At 39.0% G+C, this 23,570-nt stretch overlaps 1 protein-coding gene across 3 annotated transcripts in view; it reads left to right on the top strand.

Moving 5' to 3' along the window:
- The window catches only part of slc4a4a (solute carrier family 4 member 4a), an 85,666-nt gene that overhangs the window by 18,763 nt on the left and 43,333 nt on the right, over nt 1-23,570 (top strand). For all 3 annotated transcript variants that reach the window (XM_047382226.1, XM_047382228.1, XM_047382227.1), the window contains exons 4-5: nt 4,590-4,763; nt 20,151-20,286. In XM_047382226.1, coding sequence (XP_047238182.1) covers nt 4,590-4,763; nt 20,151-20,286 — 310 coding nt within the window. The remainder of the gene's footprint in view (nt 1-4,589; nt 4,764-20,150; nt 20,287-23,570) is intronic.

Genomic DNA, 23,570 nt, shown 5'->3' with positions numbered 1-23,570 from the left:
TCTTTAAACCTCTTTTTTTACGTATAGATAATTGTCACCTTCCCTCCAGCTTAACTTTAACGAACCTCAGGTTTTATTTCATGGAATCAATTATTTCACTTTTTTCTGCAGATCCTGGCTTACGTTATGTGTGACTGATCCTGTGTTTTTAAGTTGTCCCATAAACACGGGACATGTGCCATTTTTTGTCGAACCCAAAGCCAGATAGGTTGCATTCGTGATGTGGGTGTTGCTGACCCAAACTCTTAGTGAAATATCTCTCCCTGTATGTCTCTATTTTTATTTCTTTTTAAATCACCACAGGTATCTTTCCAGATGTAATATATGACATAGTAAATCTTTTTGGATCCTCTTGTCACTAATACGTAGTTTAATATTGTAGACCACTGGTGCCAATGGATTAAACAAAACAAATGAAAAACAGGACATTGGTTTTGAGCGAATAATGAATGCGGTTGTGCTTCAAGACAGATCACTGTTTGATGCTGAGGGGTTCAGTCACTTGCTTGTGGGGTCATGTGCTGTGCTTGGCTCAGCTTTACTCCAACTGCTCCAAAAAGAGACCTTTGACACTGATACTCTTTTGTTTGTTTTTGATCCCTTTTGCAAAACACAGACGTTCCAGAAACCAAATCATAAACGATAATCCGTTTGAAACAGCTTAAATTATACTGAATAAACATTTTTAGATCAGATATTAGAGCACATAAACATGTGTCATTCTTTGGAAACAGTTCTTGTGACCAAAGACGTTTCCATACTGAAATGTGCAATTTTGCAAAATCAAACTTATGTTAATGATTTTTCCACATATGTATTGGGAACTATTCCCAAAATGCACATTTTTCTCAGGTTTTACATTTTTTGTATTAGAGAGGTCCAAAGATTTTTCATTCCATTCCATAAAATTTTCCTAAAGATGTAATTTACTTCAATTAGCCATGTTATAGAACTAATCTGCATTCAAATGTCACAATCTTTGCTAGTTATTTTGTTTGTCTTGGCTGGAGAGAATAACATGACTTTCTTTCCAAAATTATTCAATTAATAAATGTAATTAATAAATTTAATTTAATTTATAAACTTCTGAATTAATATATGCTACCTGGGGCCTGGCCAGTTTACCCCTTTTGTAGATTTAATCATTTTGAATAATCTACAAAATGGAGCCATCTGACATGGGACATTTTGTACCCGGTTTGACAACAAACTATTTTAAGGTATTTTCTATAATATGCCAGATTTAGCTTAGTGTTTTTTTGGCTTGATTGTCATTCACCATGTGTCATATTTGATAAAAGTCAACTTGCCCAGATATGGCACAGCACCACAAGTCTTAGAATGAAATCTATATTAAATTAAAACAAATCAGATATTTTAACATTTCTATGACATTTATATCTCTAATTTAATAAAAGCACTTACCTCTGTAGTGTAATAAAATGATCCACAGGTTTAGGTACATAACGGATAGTTTTCAGAATGAAAGTACGGGGTATGAAATGGCAACACATCAGTACAAAATGGGGATATGAATATGAAAATGAGGTGAGAGCCATCTTGTCCTGTAATAAAGGGGTTCCCAAAGTGGGGGTTGGGACCTCCCCCAGGGGGTCACGAGTCACCAAGTTGGGGGTCACCAGATGATGTGACCTCTGAGGAATATGGAGGGCAAAAATGGACAAAATTAAATAAATAAATACATCATGAAATAAATAAATGTGAATGTTCCTTAAAATAAATAATGTAATGTACAATGAAATTTCCCATTAAAAATATATGATGAAATTTAAAAAATCAAATTTGATTAAAAAAATTAATTAATTTAAAAAGACATAATTATTTCACTTTATTTTTGTGTGTAAAAACTATATGTATTTTAAGGGGTAGCCAGTCTCTGGCACTGTTACTTTGGTGGGCACAGGCTGAAAAGTTTGGGAACCCCTGTTGTAATATACAGCAGTAATAATTCACCATTTGATAACCTTTCTAATGATAGCTTGTTGTTGACAAAGCATTAAACATTAAGTTATACATCACAAATAATTCTGAAAATTTACCATAAGTGAGCAAAGAATTTAGAACAAAATTAGTTTAAACAAAATGTGTACAAATAATTTTCAACTTTATTATTTGTGCTGTTTAAATGAGGAATGTCCTCCCTTTATATTATCAACAGTCAATTATACGTTGACTCACCAAAACATGTTTTTGCTACACAAAGCTCTACAGGAGCACAGGCCTATAGCTCCCATTATTTAAACCCCAGTGTCTTTATTTTCAGGGACAGTTGGATTTACTCAAGTGGAGCTGTGAGGGGTAGCAGTCAGTATTTATCACTACTGTTGGAAAATCAGAGAAATTTTGTTGAGAAATTCAGGCTAACATTTAACTAACATGTAGATGCAAACAGGCTATTTACCATTTAAAAATGTCATATTAGATATTTTTTACACCTTGTATAAAAATGAATGAGGGGGAAATTTCTGCAATGTTTTAACTGGGTATTACCATGTTTAGGTTACCATATACTGCTGCTTATATACTGTAGTGTTTTAAGGATTTGTTTTGTCTCCTCAGTACTTTCTGTTTATTTTGACTCACATCTTCTCCAGAAAAAGGGCACATTGTTACAACTTTCATAATCACTAATTTCTACTCTCTGTAGTTGTTGTTGCATCAGGTCAGGGCACATAGGATTCACGGCAGGATTAGCACTTAGCATAGCAAGACAGTCAGTCAGTCATTTTCTAAGCATAGCATTACAGTGATAATTAATAAATTAGAATATTATTTAAAAGTTAACTTATTATAGTAACTCAGTTTACTAAGTAAAACACACTTCAGAGATTAATTAAACAGACTGATGTATTCAAGCCTTTATTTACTGTTAATGATAATTTTCTGCTTACAGCTAATAAAAAACATGACTTTAAGATTAAAATATTACATCAGACTAATAAAAACACTTTTAATGCTTAATCAAAAGGGGGATTAATTAAAAGTATGTTCAATACCTGCTTAAAGGTTATTTTCCAAAAGTGCTTTTATTCTGATGAACGAGCCTCATTGGAACGGCAATTCTAATTTATTGAATATGACTGTAGTGCAGGTAAGAAAATTGTGGCTTTGTTAACAACTGGCTCATTTATATGGAAGCAAATCGTTACCATTTTTCAAATGAAAAAGCATTTTCAGAAATGCTTTTTCATTTTAAGAATGTGGCTGCTTTATTTGACCCATAAATAAAATTAGTAATCAATCATCCTATTTGCATTTGCATTTTCTTCTTCATGACTGCACATTTTATGCCATAATCAAAAAGAAAACAAAGCAGACATTGCTTTTTCATTTTCGTGGTCTGCCCGCAAAGTACTGCCCAGAACTCGAAAACGAAAAAGCATTCCAAGCTGCGGGCGCAGCAGAGTGACGTCAGCAGCTGCTGTTCCTCAGCTCCCTGCTGACCGAGCTACCCATCTTATTCGGTAGGGGGCGCTGTGCACGTCTGCATTGCATTACATTGCAAATGTGCCAAGAAATTGATTGAATTGCAGCAGGGCCGAGCTCAATTTGTGGCAGTGGCAGGTAGAACTGGCAGTTCTGGTGGCAGGGTGTGGCATCCTCGTGGCAGCCTTATGGCCTGGGACATCCAGCGTGTTTTTAAGCATTTATTTGTAATTTTCTGTGAGTGACAATTCAGAATAGTTGCTCGTAAAATGTGCAGTCGTGAAGAAGAAAATGCAAATAGGATGATTGATTACTAATTTTATTTATGGGTCAAATAATGCAGCCACATTCTTAAAATGAAAAATCATTTCTGAAAATGCTTTTTCATTACGATTTGCTTCCATACATTTATATGTGACGTGGTGTTAAAATATTAAATATAGCATTTGTTTCCCCTGCTTGGAGAGTTTAAGTTTGAGTTGTGTCCGGTTGTGGAAAGCTGCTAACTTGAGAGCTTTATTAGAATTTCTTAGAGTCATTTATTAGAATTTAACTCCAATATAACTGTCTAAGTTTGAAAAACAAACGATATCCTTTCAGCAAAATCTTTTTTAATACATCCAAATGTGACTGATGCAATTAATAAATTCACAGATAGTTTACCTAAATGCTAATGACTTCATCATGTTATATATGTATTTATTTAGCTTATGTTGAATTTGGCAGCTCAGTCAGCTTCAATGGAGACTCAAAATGCAACATAACCATATATAAAAATGCACATTCTCTTTGTTAGTGTATCATCATATATAGGAGGGAGTAGTCATGCAGACAGTCATGGCGCCTTCGCTGTTATGTGATACTTCTTTTTCTGTCAGAGCATTTGTTTTCACAGGGTACTGCCACCTCTATTTCCCTGCTCGACTGTTTGAGTCTTCGGTGTGAAGTGGTGGTTTGTGCATGTATTGTTTTGTTTTTTTACTCCCTCCTCATCTCGTAATGGTCATGCTAGGCTTTTATTTACCCTGAATATGTTGTGATGTCCAAAAGGAACAACAAGACAGATGTGAAGCCTATCATTGCATATTTATTTCAGTCTGAATTTTTCTGAGATCATGATTTTCATTTTCTGCCTTTTGCAGGTCACCACACCATTTACATTGGAGTGCGTCTTCCCGAGAGCTCTCGGCGTCGGAGGCGCCACCGCCGGAGAACCGGCCGCAAGGACAGAAAGGAGAGGTTGACGGCAAATGTGTTTGACAAGTCGGACACAGAAAACAACGATGAGGCCAGCAACAGCATCCTCAGACCTCTCAGTAAGTTCCGATGGACTCCATGTCAGTGCTGATTAGATTTCATGCCTCTCTCTGCTGAAGGCTGCTCTCTTTTCCAGAGAAATGCCCCCGTAACATCCTGTGGCCCCCAACAAAGTTGCTGAGTCCACTCAGTGGCCAGAAATAGCTCAGTTATGTCCTGCTGCGTGACAATTTATATGTAAATCTTATTAGGTTATCAGTGCTGTAATGTTGCCCTTGTTAAATTGGCTTGTTATCAATGTTTGATTACTTCCAACAGTACTAATCAGGGCAGTAAATCTCTTTGCTGGTATTTTGAGGGTTGGAAGGTTGAAAAAAATCCTGCGAGCCAGTGATCTGTATCACATTTCTTTCTTCATTATAAACAATGAGATTTGGATTCAGTCTGGTAATTTCTTGGATAGAAATGCGGTTTTAGAGAACATTAGAGTTATAAGGATAGGTTGGTATTTTTACGTGGGGTTGTGTGGAGTAGTTATGAGCAGTAAGTACTGTTAGTGTGTTCAGTTTTGTCTTAAAAGTCAGAGTATGGATCTTGGAAAGACATTCTACTCAATATGAGGGTGTTTGAAAACCATTGAAATTTGCTAGTTGTTTTTGAGCTAACTACTTTAAAGGAATTTGTAACAGTTGTTACGACCTTATGCTCCAGCTGCCGGTGCTTGAAATACTCTACACTGGTACGGAGCATGTGATACTGCTACAAAGTTGGAGTGGCAGGAGTAGAACTGCGCAGGACTGTATGTCACCATATGTTTAGGCTATTTGACAGTAATCGTAAGAATATACAAAGTATTCTAGTTGATCATCTTGGTCTTCCTGGCAAATAACGTTTCTTGGAGAAATAAAACTTAATGCTAAAGGTCATAAGATTGTCCGCTGAAGCTGTTGTAGGTGTTTCTCATTTATATTTCACTCTTTGAAATGAAACTGCAAAGGGTGAAATCTTAACAGATGAATGCCTCAGTAAAACAATTTTCCAGCCCTTTGAAAACCAAGTTTAAAAGCATAGAGATTGACTGGCAGCCTCCACGCTTTTCTATATTTCATTTGTTTAAGTATGTGGTTAAGTGGCAGATGTGTTTTATCTGCTTAACATTTTCATTCAGAAATTCTTATATAACTAAGTTAAATATAAAGAAAAGTAATGCATGTCAAATGGCAATGAAACACTGCGAGCCAGCTGGATGAGTCACCTTTATCTGAAACTAAAAGCAGATAGAAAAATGTCTCAAAATGATGCAGAAACTGTCAGAAATGTGTCCTAAAGATGTGTCTTGTGGAGCAGGTTACCACAACTCTGACTTGTAGACACCTTAGATCACAGGTGTCTTTTTTCACATTTATTTTGTCTGTGAGACTGCAGTTATTTCTCTGTCTGGACAGCTGATTGTGTTTTAACAAAACTACAGCTAATATTTTCAAAAAAAAGATACACCATAAGTGGCACAAACCATCTTTCCCCAGTGTATCTACACACTAGATGCAGAGATGAATAAATTGAAATAACAGATTTTTATAGAATAGAAGTTTTCAACTTACTTTTCCTGGGACAAAATCTGTTTTGGGCTGCAAACGCTTGCAGTGACATTGTTTAGATTAACCATCGCAAATAACTCTAAAGCCAACAAATATTAAAACATCATTGCCATAAGTATAACATTTAAAAAAAGACACACTGAGGATGATGTTTGTATTTTAAAATTGTAGCTTTTTTAGAGTTCTAAAGAAGAAGTACATTTGTCAAAGAGAAGAGGAGCCATGTTTAATTCCTGAAATATCTCTTTCTGAAGTCAGACTGCTGAGCAAGGATTGTGAAGCCACAACACCTCAGCTTGTTTACAGCAACAATATTAATCATCCATTCATGGAAAAGGCGACAATGTTGGCATGAGACTGTGGACTCTGACGTATTGTTAGCAGTCAACACTCGGGCTGCCTGCTGGTGCTGGTTTAATAGAAAATAAAACGTCGTAAAAACCGCCATGAAAGGAATGAATCCATGAAATACATATAGAAAAACCACAACAAACAGTATTGTGTAAGATCTAATTGTTTATTTGTTTTGTCATGTAATCAGACTTCTGCATACTCATTTATGCTGTATAGTAAGTGCACTGTTGGTGTGTTCAAAGAAGTTTAAATGTAGTTTTTAAGTTATCTAACTGGTACATTTCCAGGATATGTTTACGCAGCGATGGGGTCTGGTATGAGCAGAGGTGGAGAGGAACTGGATACATTTACTCATAACTAACACTCACAGCATGCATGGATGGATGGATGAATGGATAGCTGGATGCTCTCCATCCAGTCTGACTGAAATCAGGCTATTTTGAAACAAGAATGGGCAAATCTCTTAAAGCTGGTGGAGAGGTTTCCCAAAAAACTTTCAACTGTAATTACAACAAAAGGTGGTTCTACAAATGATCGAGTCAGGGGGACTAAATACAAATGCACACCACAGTTTTTAGTTTTTTAATTTGTAAAATCTGTTGAAAACCATGTATAATTTTCCTTTCACTTCACAATTCTCCTCTAATTTGCTGGTTTATCACATAAAATCCCACTAAAATACATTGAGGTCTGTGACTATAAGATGAAAAATATAAACAGATATGAAAGCCTTGGCAAAGATTACCATTGATTTTTTTTTATTTTTTTTTTATTTAAGGCCTGAATTTTAATGACGGCGAAAATTAAAAAGCTAACTTTTACTGAGCCAGGTCTCTGTTTAAATGTTTGAACAGCTCCAACTCAAATCTGCAACCATCTGTCATGCATGCAGGAAACGGCGCGGCTCGCGGTATACCTTATGTCCTGCTGTCATTCACTCCATCTTACTCTCCCTGGGAAACATAGCTGCCCTCAAGGGAAGGCCCGTGTCTGTCTGGACTCAAATCCTCTTGTTTAGTCAGATGGTGGCTGCAGGGTTACATGCGTTTCCACCACGCAGCTATTTGACCCCTCCTCGTTTTGATGAGCATGTTCTTTTTCAAACCCTTTCCCCATTTTTTTTCTACAAGGATCAAATGTTCCCTCAAAGTGGATTACTTAGATACTTTTGCTTGGACTGAAATGGGTTTAATTTCCAAAAGGCAGATGATTTTTTTTTTTCCTTTTTCAGGTCAAACTTCCACTTTTATGTCCAGGTTAGTTTGTTGGGAGAGAGATCTTGGGATTTATGAAGAGTCACATTTATGAAATTAAGCTTAGAAACTGTTTTTTACACAACAATAGAAAAAACCACCATAAACATGTTTGCAAAGCAAGATACAATTAATCTTGAATACTCTATATATTTATTTTTGAAAAATGTTTGCATTGTGGTTCATATTTAATAAAACATGTAAAAAGAGTTCAACTGTTAAATATGTTTAAAAAAAAATCATAATTTTCCTAAACATCTTTGTCTCTAGGTTTACTTTTTCTTATTACATGTTTACAGAAGATTCCTGTTTAACTTTACTTCTGGCATCAAACAACCAAAAGTATTAGTTAAAAGTGACCAAAACCTGCTTCTCATCCAATGACTGCTAGAGATAGGCACCAGGCCCCCCATGACCCTTCAAGGATACGTATGAATGGATGAGCTCCTGGCAAGCGGAGCTGCGGCTCTATATGGGATTTTGCGCCGAAAACGGTGGAGGGGAAAACATGCTGGCGCGCTGGTAAAGCTTTTTTCATTGCTGTTGCCGGATTTCCAGCTGATCAGAGCGGATCGCAGCGCGGAGCTATCGGGGAAGAAGCGAGGTGGCGGAATCTGCTTTTATATAAATGAAGGTTGGTGCAGAGACGTAAAAGTGCTGGACAAACATGTAGCCCGGATCTGGAGTCATTTTCCATAATCTGTAAGCCGTTTTACTCACCGAGAGAGTTTTCCTCGTTTATAATAATCGGCTCATATTTTCCACCGCATGGCTGCACTTCTGCCACGGAAAAACATCTTGCTGAGCTGATTACAGACGTGGAGAAAAAATACACGGACTCTTTCATCATAATACTGGGAGATTTTAAGAGAGCAAACCTCTCCAATAAACTCCCCAAATACAGACAGCATATTAAGTGTCCCACCAGAGACAAAAACACACTGGACCATTGTTACACAGCTTTAAAGGACTCATATCATGCGGTTACCAGGGCTGCTCTGGGTTTTTCAGATCATTATCTAATCCACCTCATCCCAACCTACAGACAGAAACTAAGAGCTTCCAAACCCAAGGTTCACACTGTTAAGAAGTGGACTGAGGAATCAAAGCAGACGCTACAGGCCTGCTTTGAATGCACAGACTGGACTGTTTTTGAAACTTCAGCCACTGACTTAAATCAACTAACTGATGTGGTGACATCATACATCAGTTTCTGTGAGGACATGTGTGTGCAGACCAAGACCTTCTGCACCTTTGGGAACAATAAGCCATGGTTTACTCCACACCTCAGGAATCTGCGCAGGGAAAAGGAAGAAGCTCACAGCAGTGGAGATTGGGCGCGGTACAGGCAGGCCAGGAACAAACTAACAAAAGAGATCAAAGCAGCTAAGAGAAGCTACAGTGAGAAGCTTAAGAACAGCCTTTCTACTGGTGACACTTCAGCTGTATGGACTGGTCTGAAAAACCTGACTGCCTACAAGAGCCCCTCCACCCATCCTGAACAGAGTCGTCTCCTGGCCAACCGTCTGAATGGCTTCTACTGCAGACATGACAAGAAGCCATTCACACCTCAAATCATCTCCTCCACATCCCATTCAGGAACAAATTCCTCCCATAAAGCTACCAACCCCTCACCATCAGATCCTCTGCCTGCACTAAAGATCTCCGAGGAAGATGTAAACAGGCTCTTTCAGCGCATGAAAACAAAGAAAGCTGGAGGACCTGATAACGTCTCCCCATCATGTCTGAAAGCCTGCACACATCAACTTGCTCCGATCTTCACAAGGATCTTCAACAAATCACTGGAGAAATGTGAGGTCCCCTCCTGCCTCAAACGATCCACCATCATCCCGGTGCCCAAGAAACCCACCATCGTAGGATTAAATAACTACATGCCTGTAGCCCTGACGGCTGTGATCATGAAGTCCTTTGAGCTGCTGGTGTTGAAGCACCTGAAAGACATCACAGGCCCCCTGCTGGACCCCCTGCAGTTTGCTTACCGAGCAAACAGCTCGGTACATGATGCTGTTAACTTAGGTCTACATTTCATCCTGCGACACCTCGACCATCCAGGGACGTACGCTAGGATCCTGTTTGTAGACTTCAGCTCGGCCGTCAACACTATCATACCAGACATCCTCCACTAGAAGCTCACACAGCTCAACGTCCCAGCCTCCACCTGTCAGTAGATCAAAAGCTTCCTGACGGACCGACAGCAGCAGGTGAGACTGGGGAGCATCTTCTCCCGATCCAGATCAATAAGTACTGGTGCCCCCCAGGGATGTGTTCTATCCCCAATCCTCTTCTCTCTGTACACAAATGACTGCACCTCATCAGACTCGTCCGTGAAACTCCTTAAGTTTGCAGACAACACCACTGTCATTGGACTGATCCAGGACGGTGATGAGTCTGCATACAGACAGCAGGTGGATCGGCTGGTACACTGGTGCGGTCAGAACTACCTTGAACTGAACCCACTCAAGACTGTTGAAATGGTGGTGGACATTCGGAGAACACCACCCCCATACACCCCCCTCACCATCCTCAACAACACTGTGTCGGCTGTGGACCACTTCAGGTTCTTAGGAACCACCATCTCTGAGGACCTGAGATGGTCTTCGCACATAGACACTGTTCGAAAGAAGGCCCAGCAGAGACTGTACTTCCTGAGGCAACTCAAGAAGTTCAACCTTCCACAGGAGCTGCTGGTCATCTTCTACACTGCCATCATTCAGTCTGTCCTGTCTTCATCCATCTCAGTGTGGTTTGGCTCATCCACAAAACAGGACAGGTCCAGACTGCAACGAATAATCAGGACTGCAGAGAGAATAATCAGGGCTGACCTTCCCTCCATCCAGGACTTATACAGGTCTAGGGTCAAGAAAAGAGCTGCCAAAATCTCTGCAGACCCCACACACCCTGCACATAAACTGTTTAGAGCTTTACCTTCAGGCCGCCGCTACAGATCACTGTTTACTAAAACCAGCCGCCACAGAGACAGTTTCTTCCCCCAGGCTGTTTCTCTGTTGAACATTCAATAGAGTACAGAACAACAGCATACAGATGTTGCAAATGCACCTTTTCTATTAGATATGTGTATATTGTACATTGTAAATTGTAGATTTGTATATTCTGTAATGCAAAAACAGAACAAAAGAGCAAAGTGTACCGGAGTCAAATTCCTTGTTTGTATGCATGAACTTGGCAATAAAGCTGATTCTGATTCTGATTCTGCTTCTGATGAATGGATAGATGGATGGATGGATGACTCCTTGCCCTTCCCAGCTTCACCTAACCTTGACATTTTTGGTAGGTGCACATTTAGGGTTCTTCCTGTAGCTTCTTCAGTTTTTAACTGACTTCTCTCTTGACTGATACTCCACTCAGTTGTGGTGAAGAAAAAGCTGAGCTGAAATATTGAGGTCGATTTTCTGCTCCATCTGTGTTCCTACTTTCACCTATTATCATAAAATATGGATCATGATGGAAAGAAAGGGATCCTGGATCCATGCAGTAAAAATTACGTTTCTTCGTAGGGTGGCTTGGCTCCACCTTAACGCTAAAGCACATCGGGAGGACTCATTTCTTTGCCTCTATTGATGCCTTTAACACACATTGTACATGACATGCCGAGAAAGAGGAAATGAATGGACATCAGTCATGGACAGTTTTAATGAGAAGCTTTGGTACTTATAAACATATTTGAAAGGATGGCTGGGTGCTACGCCTTGGAGTATCGGCTGCTGACCTGATCCTGCCGGTACTGGCGGTTTATTAGAAAGTAATATGGGTAATTTTTGATTAACCTGTACTAATGAGTTACTCCCTTTATAGTTAAGATGAGGATCTCTGTCATCTAAGGGGAACTCGGAGGAAGCTTTGAATAGAAAAGAGTCAGTTGGGGGTCATATAGGGAACTGAACAGGATACATCCTGGACGCTTTCCTTTTTCCAGAACTCCTTATCCCTTCTAAAAATCCCATTGGGAACACCTCTGGAGAAGGTCTCAAATATCTGGAGTTCCTTCCTGGACCTGTTGGGTAGATGTATGGAAGGACTTAACTACAAAATCTACAGAGGAAGAATTTATGGTTATACCATGTAATAAATACTGTTGTTTTGGCTTTACTCCTTTCTTCTGTTTCATACAAACGTCAAAAAGTTCATTTAAACCACTGCAATGGTAAGACCTGAGATATGTCCTGTGATTTTTGGGAACATAGGTTCTGAGTGGGTTAAAGATTTGAGATAGATTTAATGTTGCGAATGTAAAGAAGAATGCAGTTTGGCAGCGCTGTTGAGTTTCATACCTTTAACAGGCTTTAGAGATGCCACACTAAAATGTGCCAAGGAAGCACAGATTGCTGGACTTCAGCCCCTGACCAAACGTTGCCAGTGTGAATTGTTGATTTGAACTAATGAGGGCTATGTTTTTGAAACATTTCTTATGTTCCTGGTGTGAGTTTAGGCTTATTTAGTTCTGACAGTGATTTGTGTTTTGTTTTTTACCCTAGTAGTAATTAGTTAGAATATTAAATGTGGTGTTCCTCAGGACTCTGCTTAGGCACCTACATTTTTGTTGTTAAAATATGAATGGATTTAATTTCTAAACGGATTTTATTCAGTTTGTTTTCCTAGCAACTAAAACAATTTTTCTTAACAATTCACTTTAGGCTATTTAACCATCTAACCAGAACCACCTCTGTTAGCTATTAGTCATCAAAGTGTTTATCTTCTCATGTTAGTCTTATTTTTTTGTAGATACAAATTCTAAAATTCTATACATATATTCTAAAAAATCTAAAAATTCAACTATTTACTTGCTGCCTGGGTTCATAATACTTGACACCACAGATAAAAATAAGTTTAGTTTAGTTTAACTAAAATAATTTTGTGATCATGAATTAAAAACTGTAAAAATGTTGTTACATTGTATTTGTACCTGCAGACTCTACAGAGTTAATTTCAGTTCAGGTGTTTTTCTAAAACCTAGTATTTGTTACATTTTCATCAGATGTTGCTTACCTCAGTTTTCTCAATAAAATACCAGAACTGGATGTCCTGGGTATAAATACTGAGCCCTGAATGAACCTCCCCCAGGGTGACATTCTGCATTCAGCCCGATCCCTGTTCCCTGTTCCCTGCCTGTGCACTGGCTGTCCTGCATACTGAATTTTAGACTTTGTGGCTTGGGAAACATTTCCTGTACAGTTTTCATTAAATTGGATTATCATTGCATGTTTTACTACAGAAGACATGCTGTTTGATCTTGTTTGTCATATTTTGACATGTTTTTGAAAAAGATTAGAGGAGATAGTGGGTATCTGTGTAGGATGCATATCAAGAGTTGGACTGAACGGGCCTATAGTGGCATTCACACTAAGCTTTCTGCCGGGCAGCAGGCATTCTTCCTTCATCTGGTATCCCATGAGCCTTTGCTGCCGGGACAAAGTCCTCTTTGTGTGCCCATGGCTCTTGGCTAGAGTGCACAGCGCTTTGAAATTACATTTGAACGATGAGGATTTTTCATCTCTATCCGTTCTTTTCGTGCTTGCTCTCACCCCTCTTTGCTTTCACTGTGCACTGAGACTAACCTTTTGCCCACCTTCCTCACCCACCCTCCCACATTTCTCTTAGCAACTGACTGAGTGGGACAGTATTGCATTGACACCAACCCTGTGCTTGTTCCCAGCTTGGCTTTATGCTGAAAGGCTCTGGCACACAGCATCTGGAGAATAGGCTTTGAATCCTTACTGTTAATCCAAAGAAATAATATTGGTATTAATAAAAAAAAATCTTTTTAGCATGAATGTCATAAATAAAATATATATCCATTGTTCTAGTAACTAAGTATATGAAAAATAAATAGGACCAATGAAATAAATTAACAAATAAATGAATACATGAAAGTTTACAAGTAAAAAAATAAATAAAGCAGTACTTACATAAATAAATTAATAGCTAATTTTATAAACAAAACATAAAAACATAAATAAACAAAATACGAATAATGTTTATATTATACAAAGATGTTTTCTATGTTTTTTTTCATGTATAAAATGATCCACCGGTATAATTATCTGCAACACAGCCCAGCCAGAACTTATAAAATAAGGCTTTGGGGTTCTGATGTGGGAGAATGGGGGCAGGAGAAGCAGAGAGGAGAGACGCTGCCTTCTGGTCTGGTAAAGCCCGTTTGACCCAATGAAGGCAGTCTGATTACGGGCATCTGCTCTTTGCCTGCTCCCTCCTCCTGCAGACGGGGGTTTGTTTAAGGTGATTACCACATTTTCTCCAAAAACTTTTTTTTTATTGATTCTTTAGAATTTCTTAAAGAACAACATCATTCAGGAAGTGAAGAAAGTGTAAAATTTTCATTCCTCAATTCCTCAATAAATGAGCATTGTGGGCCAATAGTAAATTGTAATTGGCCCACATTGTGGGTTTCTGTAGCACATTAACAGCAGCAGATACAAGCCAGACAAGCAGCTGTAAGATTACTGGGTGGATGATAAACCGTCTGCTGGAGCACGCTCAGACCCACACTCACACTCACACACATGTTTACACAAGCTGCAACTAGCTTTAGCCCCAGCCACCTGTTTAATAACATCCCACAGGATATAATTAACATGTGAACAGCACACATTCAGCTGACAGTCACTTCTACAGCGGCTTATCTCAATTACAGTAAACAGTTAAAACAAGCTTTAAATACATATACGGTCAAAATAGCATGGGCACTATAACAGGGTCTGCATGGTGAGGGTTTGAAGACTTTAGTGATTTGGATTCATAGAGAGCGTTGGCACCTGGACTCCACAGGAACCTATGCCAGGATCCTGTTTGTGGATTTCAGCTCTGCCTTCAACACCATCGTCCCAGCTCTGCTCCAGGAGAAGCTTTCCCAGCTGAGTGTGCCCGACTCCACCTGCAGGTGGATCACTGACTTCCTGTCTGACAGGAAGCAGCGCGTGAGGCTGGGGAAGCACGTCTCTGACTCCCTGACCATCAGCACCGGTTCCCCCCAAGGCTGTGTTCTCTCTCCTCTGCTCTTCTCCTTGTACACCAACAGCTGCACCTCCAGTCACCAGTCTGTCAAGCTTCTGAAGTTTGCGGACGACACCACCCTGATCGGACTCATCTCTGATGGTGACGAGTCCGCGTACAGATGGGAGGTGGCCCATCTGTTGGACTGGTGCAGCCAGAACAACCTTGAGCTCAACGCTCTAAAGACAGTGGAGATGGTTGTGGACTTCAGGCAGAACCCAGCCCCACCTGCCCCCATCACCCTCTGTGACTCCACAATTGACACTGTGGAATCTTTCCGCTTCCTGGGAACCATCATCTCCCAGGATCTCAAGTGGGAGCCAAACATCAGCTCCCTCATCAAGAAAGCCCAGCAGAGGATGTTCTTCCTGAGGCAGCTGAAGAAATTCAACCTGCCAAAGACTATGATGGTGCACTTCTACACAGCCATCATTGAGTCCATCCTCACCTCCTCCATCACCATCTGGTACGCCGCTGCTACAGCCAAGGATAAGGGCAGGCTGCAGCGTGTCATTCGGTCTGCTGAGAAGGTGATTGGCTGCAGTCTACTGTCGCTCCAGGAACTGTACACCTCCAGGACCCTGAAGCGGGCAGGGAAGATTCTGGCTGATCCCTCCCACCCTGGTCACAGACTCTTTGAGACTCTCCCCTCTGGCAGGAGGCTGCGGTCCATCCGGACCAAAACCTCACGCCACAAGAACAGTTTTTTCCCATCTGCCACCAGCCTGGTTAACAAAGCCCGGAAACCACCCTGACATTCTCCCTTTCACCCACCCCCCCCCCGTTTTTGCTGACAGGACACCTGTAACCTGTAACTCTATGCGTTACATTAACGCTCAGCTTGGACTCCTGCTTTACTTGCACAATGATCATCTGCACTGTTGTATTGCTCTTGCATCTTATTACTCTCACTCACTTAAAACTGTGCACATATATTTATATTATATTGTAGATATGTTTATACTGTTTAATTTGTATTGTATTGCACCGACTACGCCAAAACAAATTCCTTGTATGTCCAAAAACGTACTTGGCAATAAAGCTTTTCTGATTCTGATTCTGACTCTGATTCTGATTCTGATTCTTATTCTTTGGTGTAGAAATATCCCAACACCAATGAAGATGGGACGTTGTGTAAAAAGTAAATAAAAACAGAATACAATGCTTTGCAAATCCCCTACAACCTATATGCCTTTGAATAGACCACAAAGACAAAATATTTAATGTACAACCTGATAAACGTAATAGTTTTTTTGTGTGTGCAAATATTCATTCATTTTGAAGTTCCAAAGAAACTGGGAGTTGAGGAATGTTAAAAAAAACTCCTGTTAGTATCATTCCTCAGGTTAACAGGTTAATTGGAAACAGGTAAGCGTCTTGATTGGGTATAAAAGGAGCACCCCGAAGGACTCAGTCATTTACAAGCAAGGATGGGCGACATTTACCACTTTGTGAAGAACTGCGTGAGCAGATCGTCCAACAGAATCAAAAAGTTTCACAATTGCAAGGAAATTAGGGATTTCATCATCTGCAGTCTATAATATTATGAAACGACTCAGAAAATCTGGAGAAATTTCTGCACGTAAGTGGCAAGGCTGAAAACCAACATTGACATTCGACCCCTCTGGAGGCACTACATTAAAAACCGACATCATTCTGTAATTAATATTACCACATGGGTTCAGGAAACCATTGTCAGCTCACACAGTTTGCTGCTACATCTACAAGTACAAGTGAAAGCTCTACCATGCAATGCCATATATCAACAACACCTGGAAACTTCATTATTTTTTTATGTTTATCAGTATGAACATTAAATATCTTGTCTTTGTGGTGTATTCAATTGCATATAGGATGAACTGGATTTGCAAATCATCGTATTCTGTTTTTACTTATGTTTTACACAACATCCCAACTTCATTGGAATTGGGGTTCTAATATGACAAAGATGCACAAGAGGAGAAGGACAGGTGCTTCACTTCCATTCAAGAAATATAATACAGGTTGAATTAAACATCCCTTCATTGTCTGTACCCACTTATCCTTGCAGGGTTGCAGCGAACATTATCACCATTACCACTGTGAAACAGCGTGCTTGGGTGGAAAATTTACTGACGGTCCTTAATTTGGGACTCTTGCATTACTTGTTTTAGTTACAGCTCTAACTTGTATTTAAACGTTTTATATTTATATACATTCCAGATCTTCCTATATTCACACAGTTTAAAATACCAGTGAGACAGCCTGACTCACTAGATGTGCCTCAACAGTATATGCTAGCATTCCCCCCCACCCTATATCCATGTTTCTATTGAGTAAAGATATTAATTAAGGATTTTGATTTGATTGATTCTTTAGGTAAGGGAGTTTAAAGATTTACAAAGATTATATTTACAATATTTGCAGTACGACATCAAAGTTCTTACCTTCACAAAAGGGAAAATGGAATAAATTTCAAACGCACATTTTAGCAGCAATATATATCAAAATGTACATATGAAGTAGTTGTTTACCGTTTGACATTATCAGTGTCCTGCATAGTTTTGGAGGAATTTAGGCCCACCTATCTTTACAACATCATTTTAAGTCACGGAGGTTTTAGACAAAAGCTCTCTTAAGGTCTTAGCACATCATTTCAATCAGGTTGAGGTCTGGGCTTTGTTTGGACATCACAAAATCTTTCTAGTTTTCTTTTTCTGCCGTTCTGTTGCTAGATTTGCTGCTATGTTTGGGATCACTTCTGTTTGTGATGCAATTTGGGCTAAGCTTCATTTGTTCGACAGATGGCCTCAAATGTGACTCTGAAACACTTTGGTATACAGAGGAGTTCATAGCTGACCCAAATAACTGCCAGGGGTGCAGTGCTCTGTGGGTGTAAAACGAGCCAAAAACATCATCCCTCCACCTCCATGCTTGACAGTTGGCATGAGGTATTTGCACTAATATGATGTCTTTAGTATTCTCCAAACATGGTGCTGCATTATGGTCAAACATTCCTACTTTGGTCCTATCAGTCTAAAGCATATTGTTCTAGAAGTCTCATGTTTCATTCATGTGCTATCATATTGTTTTTGAAAAAAACAGACTTTTATCTTTAGTCTTTCAGACAAACCACACTTCAATCTTTTTCTAACTGTCCTGTCATGAACTTAACATTTAACATGCTGATTCCTGTAAGGGTCCTTGGTTTCTTGCACTTTCTCTGAGCTTTTCCTGGTATGACTTTGAGGTAAATTTGCTTTAAAACCGTTCTTACATTGATAGACAGCAAAAATAGCTTCTCTATTGTCATTGCTGATGTGAATCCATCTTATCTCAGACCTGTTTTCTCCAGTGCAGCAAAATGCCCAAACTCCTGCTTTTAAAGAGGTGACACTGATGATGATCAATAATCAGGTTCACCTAATTTGAGGTTCCTAGCCGCTTTATTACCTCCTGAATCCTAGCAGTAAAAGTGTACTTCACTTTGGCTTCATGTTTTTTGTTGAGTAACTACAATGTGGAATCTGTTACGTTTTTTTCTTTAGCTCTTAATAAGTTTAGAACATGGTAGATACCAAATCATTTCAATTTTGTGCTGACATGTGAAACTCTAGAGCTGTGCTTTCTTTTTACCATTATTATAGATCATCATGCACACTTCAGCTCCTGGTGTCTGTTGTTGTGCTTCAGTTCAGTGTTTCCCTTGGTGTCGTATTATTTATTTTGGGGTGTAGACTGAGAGTCCGCATCAGTTTTACTGGATCTCTCTGCTTTTGCCAAACTGTTTTAACCACTACATACTACCAGGCGGACTTTAGAATTAATTTGGCATCTCGGGTAAAGTGCTTTAGTGATCTTATCTGTTAGAGAGATCACTCTTTGTCCTGCAACAGCATTTCCGTGGAATATCTTGCCATTAACAATGGGGTTCCACAGGCATCTGTACTGGTTTGTCTACTGTTTTCTCTATACTTTAGGTGCCTTAGGTTACTTTCTGTCATACTTTTATTACATTTTGGGTTTTTTTTATCTGTAAATTGTTTTTAAAATTATGTATAGGTTTGTTGACGGTTTTTATTTTTTTGATGAAAACACTTTTTAAATTCTTCTTCTTATTATTATTAATATTATTAATTTATACACAGAAATAGAGGCAACATTTGTTCCTGATTTTAATATTTATAGTTATCTGTTGAAGTGAAATTAACATTTTCGGTTCTACTCCCAAATTTCAAATAAAAAGGTCCTCATTTTGAGCATTTATTTGCAGAATACCACTAACAATCAAAGTAATAAAAATGCTGTTTTCAGACAAGAGCTATTATCATTCTATCCTATAAAAAGAACAGTTCAAAAGAATTGTTAAGTACAAGTCATTCCCATGGTGAGCGTTTGCAAGCTTCTTACGGGAACTGTATGTACAGTTTTATTCACCACAAAATGAGCTCTTACGTAACCACTGTTGGTGGTCCATCATTAAAACTTAAATTTTAGTTTGCACTTCTTGGAATAAGGTCTGATAGTGTTGTTTATTTATATCGACTGAAAAGCACTTAAAAGTTTATAAATCCTGCTGAAGCTGTGTTTGGCTTTGTATTATGTAACACTCTTAATATTCAAATGAAAAGACAAAGAGGAGCAAAGGCAAGCCACAGCTAGAGAATAGGCCAGTTTGTGCAGCATTTCTTATTTGTTAATGAGGGGTCTCACGGCCGCTTGCCAAGACAGCAGGACCAATAGTGAAGGCCTGTTTGAACAGTGAAGGGGAGGCATAGAGGGAGAGGGGGCTAGCCGTGGGGACACTGTCACGGAGGGGACCCCTAAACCCCATTGGCCCCCTCCTACCTGTTCTGTGAAGTGCACAGGCAGGCGGCTGAGATCGGCTGTCACTTCCAGCAGAGGTTTTAATGAGGGTCTAGCTGCTGTGGTGGGACTCGGATGGGCTTGTGTCATTCTCAGACCGCTTTGTGATCAGCTGACTCAGAGAGCAAAGGGGGGGTCACTAAAATATTAAAGATGTCCAAAAACAATAATCAAGAGAAGGAGGGAAAGGAAGAGGATGTAGAGGAAGTTAAAATTCCTCCTCTTCCATCTACTCCCGAGGTCAAAGGGAAGAGTCCAGCTGAGGACGAGAAGCCTGCATCCAAACCCCTGCCCAACAGGAATCAGTGCCAGCCCGTGAACCGCAGTATTTTTCTGTCCTCCGCAGTCTCACCAGCAGCCGAGAGGATCCGTTTCATCCTAGGGGAGGACGATGACGGCCCTGCTCCGCCACAGCTCTTCACTGAGCTGGATGAGTTGCTGTCGGTGGATGGACAGGAGATGGAGTGGAAAGAGACGGCCAGGTAAGAACATCTGTCCCAGATGTAAGTCGTCCTTCTTGCAGTCCAGAATCCTTCTCCACTGACTTGACATTTAAATAATCAAAGGTCACCCTCCTGGTAATGTCTTGAACAAGGTTTAAATTAAAAAAAAGATCTTATCAGGTTTTTCTTTCCTGTTGGGTTATGGTGATGGGATGTAGATGGGATGATTGTTTACACATCATTAGCACTGGATGAGGAAAGCTCTCTCAGGGGGAAACAGGGTCCCAGAGCTGCTGCTTGAGGCACCAAATGAGTCCATTTGTTATTCTAACCTCTGACCAAGTGTCCTGTAGATAAAGGTTTCAGATCACTCTTGACTCAGGGATTTTTAGAAGCACTGCAGTAGATTGTATGCACCCAATAAGATAAAGGTATCCTAAAATTTGCCTTCATTGTATTATACCTAGGATCTGAATTTGAATCAGAATATGATTGATTTGTTGTGAAACACTGTGCTATTATAAGGCCCAAAAGGGAATTATTAAATTTTAGATTACAGATTTAATGCAATTTTCTTACTTTATTTTCTCAGAAAATCCTTATTGTTTCTTGTAAATGCCCATAATTCTATTGAAAAAAACGCAGGTCATGAAGATTAGTAAAGACGAGTTTAAAATGAATTTTCGTCAAGCTTAGCTTCTCGTTTTATTCTAAATTATGCAGGTATATGCCAATAAAACCACCAAAAACAATACAAATGTATACACATTAGCAGTTCTGAAAAAAATTAACTGAATCTATAATGTGATTTCAATGAAAAAATAGAGTGAGAGCTCGGTATATATTAGAATTATTCTAATCAGCAGGGCTGAGTGTCACATTAATGTTGTTTGCGTTCTTTTATACAATGAGGCACTTAGTCGATACAATTTACATTTTTCAATGTAACGTATTATTCTGCAAACACATCAAGAGATTAACTTATTGTGCAATGCCCCTGCATGTGGAACGGGGGACAACTGGGAATAAAAGCTTGAACTAGCGTTGGTTTGTGCTGCCCGTCTGCCAAGTGCAAGTTTGGCAGCAATACGGGCCAAAAAAAAGCCTCTGTACCAGTTCAGTCTGCCATCTATCTACTTCTGAAGGACAAAGGAGCAAAGTGAGAGATTTATAAACCAAAGCACTGCTGGATTTAAACACATACAATAAAAAAGCAATAGATCTGCCTGATAGGTGTGGAATAAATGGTTTCTAGTTTGGTTTTAAAAATAAAAGTAATGGAGACAGTGAAGATGAAAAGATTAACAGAGACCGCTTAGAAAAAGAATTGTTAATGAACTTTTGATTTAAGAAATTGTGTTTTTAAGAAAATGTGTTTTTAATTGGTGTAACATTATATATATATTTTTTTCCTTTTCTTTCCTCATCACTGGTCACTGGGAAAAGGTGTCAGTCTTTCACAGGGCTTAATTGGAACCAATTTAGCTTTAATTAAAGAAATTGAAACTAATTAATGAAGTAAATCAACAGACTTAATGTGCAAATGCATCCATGTTGGACACATTCAGTTTTTATCATCTTCCTCTAATCTGTGTTGAATTTATATGCATTTTTCAATGTCATGTATGGTTGACATTACATTTACAGTTGTGTTAAAAAGAAAGTACACCCCTTTTAAAGTCTAGTGCTTTTAGTATTTAATACATATCAAGGGTTTTGGTGCAGTTTAAAAGCATTTTTAATGTAATTTAATGTATTTAATTTAATTTTACATAATAGCTAAGTAATTTTAAAGTAAAGTAAAAGTTTATTTATCTTGCATGCTTTTACAGACTCATGGTAATCCGACAAAATGCACAGCAATGTACAATACAGAAAATAAAATACAATACAATCATAAAAGCTCAAGTCTAACTAAAGGTTCCTTGGAATAAAAATGTCTTTAGTTGCTTTTTAAAAGTATCTACCAAGTCCAATCACAGTAGAAAAAGAGTTGATTTGATGACCCCAGACTGCAGGAAGAGGTATAATTCAAAATAGTAATATAAGAAGTAGCCTTTCTAAAGCTCTGAAGGTTAAGATGAAAAATTGAAAATAAAACCTAGATCTGATTGGCAGCCAGTGCAGCGACAGAGGTTATATGAGTTCCTCCATTTGAGCGAGTCTGTAGTACTGCAGCAGAACAACCTGAAGATGAGCCAGCCCCTTCTTATTGAAACAAGTTAACACACCATTACAATAGTTCAGTCATGTAGAGAAAAAGCATGAATCATCATCTCATGTTCACCTGTTGACACCATTGATCTAAGTTATGAGATGTTCCTCAAACGAAAGACGTGAGGTTCCTACTATCTATTTCAAATGATGCTCCAGGGAATGAGTCTAATCAAAAATAGCACCAAAATATCTGAGGCTGCGCTTCTGCAAGAGCAGTTTATTGTCTGACACTGTTATTACTCTGTCTTGGGCAATAATCAAAGTTTCAGTTTTGTCCAAGTTTAGCTATAAGTAGTTGTTATTTAACCACTGCTTAATGTTTGCCAAGCAGTTAATTAAAGTGGACATTTAGTAAAACTCAGGGGGCTTAAAAGAGCAGTTTAGCTAAATATTATTGGCAAAAACATGACAAGAAACATCATTAAATTGTAAATTATCTAGGAAGAATATATAATAAACACAAAATAGGTCCTAGCACGAAGCCCTGAGGAACTCCACATAGCATTCAGGCATAATCTGGTTTGCAGACACACTAAAATGTCTACCAGATATGTAGGAATGTAGGACGACATCCACCTTAGAGCAGACAGCGACATACCAACCAGGTCCCTTAGTTTGTTTATCATGATGGTAAAATTAACTGTGTTAAAAGCTGAGGAGGGGTTCAGCATTTGCTGACATCATAATCCAGTTCAGTTCAGTTCAGTTTATTTGCGCCCATTCACAACATGTCTCAAAAACAAAATGTCGACAAAAACTGTCGATTCACACAAAGGGATTCATGGTCAATTACATACACTCCCACTATCAAACAATCCAGTCACATTTAGTTTATTATTCAAATTAGTTCAAACAGTTTCTATCTAAGGAAACCTAGCAGATTGACTTGCAACATTCACTCCTTCAGGATTAACATGTAGAGACAGTGGTCAGTTGCTTGCTTTGTATGAGTTGACTTTGCAGCAATCCTTATACTGAGCATGCATGTAGCGACGGTGGAAAGTAAAACTCCCCTTTAACAGGAAGAAACCTCCAGCAGAACCAGGCTCATTATGAGCGGCCATCTGACTGCGGGTTTGAGAGAACGGAGCATACAAAAAAAGAAC

Source organism: Girardinichthys multiradiatus, chromosome 12, assembly GCF_021462225.1.
Source record: "Girardinichthys multiradiatus isolate DD_20200921_A chromosome 12, DD_fGirMul_XY1, whole genome shotgun sequence".
Classification (NCBI taxonomy): Eukaryota; Metazoa; Chordata; class Actinopteri; order Cyprinodontiformes; family Goodeidae; genus Girardinichthys; species Girardinichthys multiradiatus.
This window is presented reverse-complemented; position numbering and strand designations above follow the sequence as displayed.